The sequence below is a fragment of the Lygodium microphyllum genome, chromosome 11 (genome assembly GCF_053477565.2).
Source record: "Lygodium microphyllum isolate KBCC chromosome 11, Lygodium_microphyllum_v1.1.10, whole genome shotgun sequence".
Lineage (NCBI taxonomy): Eukaryota > Viridiplantae > Streptophyta > Polypodiopsida > Schizaeales > Lygodiaceae > Lygodium > Lygodium microphyllum.
In genome coordinates this window covers 109,066,831-109,074,422 of record NC_141145.1, presented here as the reverse complement: position 1 = coordinate 109,074,422, position 7,592 = coordinate 109,066,831, and the positions used below count along the sequence as shown (strand labels likewise).

The window sequence follows — 7,592 nt, the reverse complement described above, 5'->3', positions numbered from 1 at the left end:
TTGCAATGTGATGTGGATCACTTTGTGTACACATGCATTGTATGTCAAAAGGTCAAGTTCAATCGACAAAATGTATTGGGTTTTTGTAGCCCTTGCTTATTCCTATTAGACCATGGAATAGAGTAGCCACGGATTTTATCTTTGATATTCCTAAATACCTACAAGGAATGATGGCATCTAGATCATCATTTGTAGGTTTAGCAAACGTACTCATTTCATTCCAATGGAGAAAAAATGTAACTAGGGATCATATGGCAAGATTGTCGAATAGAACATCTTTAAACATCCTAGAATCCCATAGTATATTATGAGTGACAAAAATCCTCACATGAGGAGATCCTTTTGGAGAGGCATTTTGTAAAACTATGGATACGACCCTAAAGGTCTCATCTTGTTTTCATCCACAAACAGATGGGCAATCTAAAGAGGCAAATGCTACTATCTTAGATCTTTTGGAATGTTTTGTATGAGCATCAAATCAAATGGGACCCAATTTTGCCTCTTGTGGAATCTACTTATAACAAAAGTGCACAATTCCACTAGCAAGGCACCATTTGAGATTGTGGAAGGGGGGAGAAAGTCTCACCCATTTTGCATACAAAGGATAAGATCTTTGAGGCTGACAAATATGTCAGAGTCTCCTTAGGAATATTTGTGACAACGAGATGCAAACAAAGGTTGAAGAACTTGATGAAATCTTGGTTCCTGAGCAAATATTGGCACATAAGGGAAAAAAATGAAGGATAAAGTCTCCCATCAATATTTTGTGAAGTTTCAAAACTACGTACCATGCAAAATGGATGGAGGATGATTTGATAGAATCACCTCATTTGTTACAACTTTACCTTGATGCTTTTCAATTGGAGCCAACCTTACTCAAGGCTCAATCAAGCTCAACAAATCATTGATCTAGAGCATTCTATCATGCTCAAGAGTAGCATGGTGCTTCTACTTGATATAGATTTGCTCACATATCTAGAGACTATTTGGAGATCATTTAAATTCCATATACATACTTCCATGAGTTAGTAGTCATGAGTGTTAGGTATAGCTATCTCTTGCTTGTAAGCCTCTGAGTCAAACAAGGCAGTAAGAGCTCTGACACTCAATCTATCATGAGTTTTGACGAAGAAGGCGGCTCTAGTTAGAACATGCATTACTTTTTCAAACAAGTTTTATGTGTATTCACACCAACATGTTATTTTCCAACTCGTTGCATTTCTTTTTCAACAAGTCTAGACTACACGCACTAGCCAAGATGGGACAACTAGCTAATCTACTTGGCAACAACATTTTCTTAATTATTTTATTCAAGTCTATCAACATTTTTGGGGGCCAAATGACTAGGTCAATCAAACTAGGTCCCCCTTCTCTCACCCCCTATTTCTCTACATCTTTCTCACAAGACCGATATTGTAGATCCTCGCGTGTTTGCATCCCTTGGCAAGACGATTCATCAAAGGACATGGTGATGATTCTCATTACTAAGTTGTTGTCTCCCCAATATGATATCTTTTGTACCAACTTGCTTACCTCCAAGATTTGGGAGGCCCTTCTATGGAAAGGGCCAACTCTACTTATCTTGGAGCACAAAGAGCAACCCAAAGAGATTGATACCAATGGATCTAACCTCAGCAAGGCTTTTACCTCAAGGAGAGGGCAACACAAAGAACAAGAAGAAGCAAGTTACACATTCGAAGTCTTCCTTGAGCTTTGTCATAGATTCAGATAAGCCCAAATGCCCACACTATGGAAAGAGCACCCATCCTAAGGAGAAGTGTTAAAAGAGATACCCTTGCCTTCATCCAAGATCAAAGGATGGAGCCAAAACATTTGAGCCCTCTACTTCTACATCCCATGTTACACAACTCCATGTTCTTTCACATCCATGAGATGGAGAAGCCTTCTTCATCAACTCAAAGAGGCCTTGCTTATTGGCAAGGCTGCTTCAAGTCATATGACTACTCAAGGAGATTTGTTGCATGACCTTCCTCCATCAAAGGGTATAATCACTATTGGTGACATTCGTTCGTTGCTTGTTAGTGACATTGGCCCTTTGCCATTATTGTTTGACTATCAAGTGCCATTTTGAAAGTCCTACATGTACCTGACTTCGACTTCCCACTCCTCTCATACCAGAATTGTATTCAGCAAGCAAGCCATCTTTGTTGAGGGTTCTTCAAGATTTATTTTAGCAACAAGCTGGCAAGAGAGAGGGTTGTACAAGCTCCACAAAGTTGGATTCAAATGTTAATTGTAATTTTTAGAATTTGATAGGATGGAAATGTTCATTTACTTTTTGAACTCATTGCTCATTCCAAATAACAAGGTCATTGTGCACCCGTAGATTAGTTGTTGCAAAAAATGGCTAAAATACAACCATTTGTAACCAATTTCAAGCATACATCAAATAGTTTAAAGAAATACTAAAAGGAGCACCAAGCTTTGGAGCCAAGTGTCATATATGGCGCACTAAGCATTCTAGCTCCAATGGTATGTGATCCATTGCCCTTTGGACTTCTAAGGGCCAATTTTGCTTACACAACTTCAAACTCTAATGTTAGAGAATAAGCCTCTTAAAGGGTATGGAGCATTGGACAAATCACTTGGTAAAGACCATTCTTGTCACCTATATGTCACACTTCAGCTTCTTCAAGGTCTTTCTCCACAACTCTATTAGTACTTTCGCAACAACAAACTCTAGGATCAAGCATTTGAAGTCTAGAGCCACTAATGTATCCCCCCAAGACCCTCCCATTATCTTGGCATCTTGGTCCAAGCTCCAATCTCTTAATATTACTGCCCAAGCCTAATCCTCATTCAGAGTTCTAAGATGACCATACATCAACTTCTTAGGCCCTGAAGATCATTGACCCCACCCCCAGTCCACCACTTCAACTTGCTGGTGGTTAAGATCTAACAGATTGCATGCCACTTGCATGAAGGGCCATAGCTCCACACAATTCCAGAGTAATCTGTCAGTCACACTCCAACTTGCCTTTGAAAGGGCACAAACTGTGGCCACAAAAGTGGCAAAGGGAGCAATAATACCGGTCTGCATCATTAGTTACAGGTAGACCTAAAGTCAATCCACTACAGCTCTTAATCTTGCTTTCCATATTGGGTATGAGCTGCTGAAACCTTGGTTTAAAGTGATACATGATCTTGGTTTCGTTCATCCTAACAACTGAGCTTGAGGCCAAGCAAACTGATCATGTATCCATGCAAAGGTGTCCATGTTCTTTTTATCAACCTTGACTTATCTATGAACACCTGCAAGAAGATGGCAGTACCATCCAGAAGAGATCCCTCCCAAGTTCCCTTGCTGAAATTTTTAGTCAATAATCCTTAACAGGCAAATGACATCACAGAATTGGGCACCAAATCCAGTTGCCTTCACGACTGAGTAGAATATGCTAGCTGATAATAGAGCAAAACCATTCTTAGTTTGGGCAATTATCCAAGTATCTTATCAATTTGCTCTATACACCATGTAAGAATTGTTCGGTATTTCCAAGAGGAAAGACGAAGTCCATGCATCCAAACTAACGACCTTGACATTCTCCTGTCCAGCAACAAACTACTCGTCATGATAGCTCTGATCAACATTGTCATCTGTTTGCATTGCAAAAACCAGATCCACATTGCAAACCCATTCACTTCTAACACTAGGTGGTTGTAAAGAGGGATGTCATTTTCATCCGACAAATGTTGTGAATGAGACAGTTGAGACCACATTTATTTTAAACTCTCTATTGGCGTGACATAACATGATTCAACAAAGCGCTCTGCAGATCTAGTAAGGCACAACAGTCTGTCGTATATGTTGAAACTTCTGCCAATACACCAAAGCAAATATCACCACATTCATATGATGCGGACAGCCAAGTATATCCCTATGGCAGCACCATTGACTCCTGCTCTGCAAAACAAGCTTGGTACTAGGACTAGCAAAATAAGTATGTACATTTACGGTAACTTAGTGTGTCAAGCGGAAAGATATTTGGCAAGATTTCAGAGTCAGCAGTAAGGTGCATGATGACTGCAAAGACTTCAGACTTTGTGTGACACCTCAAATGACTTGAACTCCAACTTGAGACTCTGCAATCCACTTGTAGAAGCAACAACTAGAAATATAGAAAATTTCTGATATATACCATTGTTGTTTGCAATATTCAGTTTTGAAAGAATCTTCTCAACCTCTACAGCTGACCAGCTGGAGTTCAAGTTATGGAGAGGGAAACAAACCAGTAAAGGCCGAAAACATTTACCACAGGTGGGACATAGAAATGACAAGGATAAGATTATGGAGTTATCATTTCACTTATGATGCAAGTTATATATGTATACAAAAACAGTATGGTTGGCTTTTTGTTCACATGAATTAAACAAATGTTTCAAAGACACTTGACTCCCTCAGTCATAGACAGCTTCTTACTTAATAAGCATATTACATTGCTCGAGAGCATAGTACATAGTTAATCTGATGGTACAACTTATAGAGACATCATAGCTTTCAGAGGAGCTTCTTGACAAACTTGAAAAGTTTTCAAGATTAGGAATCTAAGACAATCTAGGGACACCTAAAATATCCAGGGAAACTAGCTACGTTAATCTCCCGTTCACTCCTTTCCAAATACTTAACCAAGGACTCCCTGGAGCAAACCACACTATGGTACTGGTTCCTTCTAGGACACTTCCCTTACAAAAGCTTAGGTCAAGCCATTCCTCCAGTCGAAGCTGTCCGTATTATTTGAAAAAGAGCTGGACAAGAAGATACAAAATTTTTAGTTAGTTTCTGGCTGTTTATAAGTAATGATAGCAGCCGAGCACATAAAACCACATTAGAAAGGAGATGAACTAATCTATGCTGATATCAACAATGCCATGAGGAACTCTTCCCCGATGGATTGCATGAAAGGGAAAAGGTGATTCACAATGAAATTGTACCTGAACCAATAACCACGAAAACAAAGAATCCAAGAACAATGGGCCCGACTGGATATTGATTGCCCCTTTTGACGGTTGTCTCAGGAACAGCCCCCCTCTTCAAAACGTTCTTCTGGAACTTTGCACTCTTTCGGTCTGCAAGGCGCTTGGAGGTCGTCTGCAGAAACACAATCACTTTAGAGGCACATATGAGGACATGTAGCCATCAATAGTAATAACCAAAAGTCTGCATCCGAAACCGTAGTGAATATAGTATTATTAAGAAGGGGTCAGGCGTCTGAACACACATGTGAATCATAGGCGTATAAGATCTGTGAGAAATTCGCAAAGAAGCCCCACAGATAGCACTACAGATCCTGTCATGTCTCATCTATGATTCATGCAAAATAGATCGTGACTTTTCAAGCACAAAAAGAAGAATTCAAGCAGCCATAATGTAAATGACGGAGACTTCTAGGATTAGTAAGCAGCTTTCAGATTAGATCCGGTCAAATCTGGCTAGAATTCCACAGAAACTGGACGTATGTACTGTATACAAAATTGGATCTAAGAACTGTATTAGAGGCCATACATCAAGGACTGGGATGAACACACGATTCAAAAAAACTGGGTGCAAATGAGAACAACGTGTTTCGACAGGCCGATCAATCTAAACTACAGGCATTGGTCATGCGCGAAACAGATCAGAACGGTCTCAATCGTGAAGAACGTTGCGTGGCAAAAGGCAGATCCACAAGCAGAGGAACAGAGAAGGAGCAAGAAGGAAACCATACCATGGCTGGGCAGGCTCCCTTTGAATTGCGATGGCCCTGCTGTGTTCGCTCTCGCGCCGGTGTCTGTGTGTCCTCTGTGAGCTTGCTTGCGACGATCCTGATGATTTAGGGTTTGGTGGATCTGCTGGCTTTTACGTGGAAACAAAAAACGCGGTGCTGCCGACCGAACATTCAAGAGTTTTTTGACGGTCAGTTAAGAGCCCACCAAGACTCTGTCTTCGGTTTTTAACCTTAATCTTAAAGCCTTAGACTCTGCCTTCGGTTTTTAACCTTAATCTTCATCTTAAAACCTATTTAACCACTTTTTGCCCTTTAAGTTTATAAGAATAAGAAAAAGCTAGGAGCTGTTCACGCATAGGGAACACGGTCGGGGTCTCATAGAGTCCCTTCTAAGAACACTCTTATACAATAAGGTTTAGCCAAAGTCCCACTATAATCCCCACATTGTGAGTTAAGTCCCACTATAATCCCCACATTGTCAGTTTTGACATCATGAACCTCTCTCAGAGAGAGGGACCCCGTACCTAGCTAGGTGCAGTTAGGGGCAGGGGACTGCCAGCCCCTAAGGTTTTTAAGAATAGTTACACGAGAAGGTTTAGTTGAATTCTCACTATGATTCCCACATTGTGAATTATGACAACATCATGAGCTTCTGCATATGTGATCCCTCACTTGCAGAAGCTCTTGATGTTGAACACTGTAAGAGAAAAATAAGGAAAAAGAGCCCCTTTATCCACATGGGAAAATGTCAAAATTTGCTTATATTAGGATCCCACTTATCTTTTTGGCTTTCACTATACTTTACTAAACAATTTGGGTAACATTTTCCTTAAGCACATAAATTCAAACTAAAGTCGACACAAGTGCATTACACTACAAAGGAACTTTGAATTGAACGTGATAGGTTTTATGTAAATAATGAAGCTTTTTGAGTGACATTTTTCTTTGACACATAAATTCAAACTAGGTGGGCACGTGCACTAAAGCAACTTTGAATTGAATATGATAGGCTTTACGTAAAAAGTACTTAGGATTAGTGCATTACTCTTACCCTAGTAGATTACCTTATGTGTTTTGTCAAAAATCAACCATGACAACATCTTATATAGAACAAAGCAAGTGATTCACATGAAGCTAAGAACAACAATACAACAAACATGTTTTTCTTATCCTAACAAAACTTATTGAACAATATCAAGCCTTTAATGTCACTCTCTTGAGTTCATGCAAGTACTAGTATTTGCTAAAAGTAAAATATCATATTTTTTCAATAATGTAGTGAGATTATATTATGGTGATAAAGGGAAACTATAGCATCACTAGGGATGCAACATGGCTAAGGCAAAGGTAGTTGTTTTCTTTAAAAAAAGCTTGTAGATCCAGTGATGGATTTTGGGGCAGGCCAGTAGGGCTACAAGGTCATATTTTAAGGCATTGCAAATATTGTAATCTTTACACAAGAACGGGTTAGCATTTATTATCTTAACATATATATATATAGCAGCTTATACTTTTTTGACAATGCTTTTTTTAAAAGTGAATATATATTGTGTCTTTAGGAATATGGGGCATAGGATTTGTACTTACACACCCCTCAAAATCAGCCCACACCTACAAACCACTACACCACGACCCCATTGGCTTGAGAGTGCAATTTTAAAGGAAAAACAACCCATTCATTGCAAATGTTCTTAGCTTATGTTACTAACAATGTAAATCAATTTGCATATTGATTTTATATTATCTTACAAGTAATCTATGATTAAATATATGTATTGTGTGAGAGAAATATATTATTTTTTAAATAATCTAAAATAGAATATATGTAATAAAACATGAGAGAAATGGTCATGCAACTTTACTCTATAT

General features: G+C 39.0%; 1 protein-coding gene across 1 annotated transcript; it reads right to left on the bottom strand.

Annotated features, from left to right (window-relative positions):
• Positions 1 to 4,431: 4,431 nt before the first annotated feature.
• Positions 4,432 to 5,937, bottom strand: LOC148029214 (uncharacterized). The gene is made up of 3 exons (XM_087687991.1): positions 5,724 to 5,937; positions 4,951 to 5,107; positions 4,432 to 4,764 (listed from the first exon to the last, which is right to left on the bottom strand). The coding sequence occupies exons 1-3, from the start codon at positions 5,724 to 5,726 to the stop codon at positions 4,718 to 4,720; spliced, it is 207 nt and encodes a 68-aa protein (XP_087544117.1). The 5' UTR covers positions 5,727 to 5,937; the 3' UTR covers positions 4,432 to 4,717.
• Positions 5,938 to 7,592: the final 1,655 nt, after the last annotated feature.

Excerpts from the sequence above, each read along its gene's own strand:
- LOC148029214 (XM_087687991.1), bottom strand. Across the intron at positions 4,765-4,950 it reads TTTCGTGGTTATTGGTTCAG|CTCTTTTTCAAATAATACGG; the intron begins GTACAATTTCAT and ends CTTCTTGTCCAG.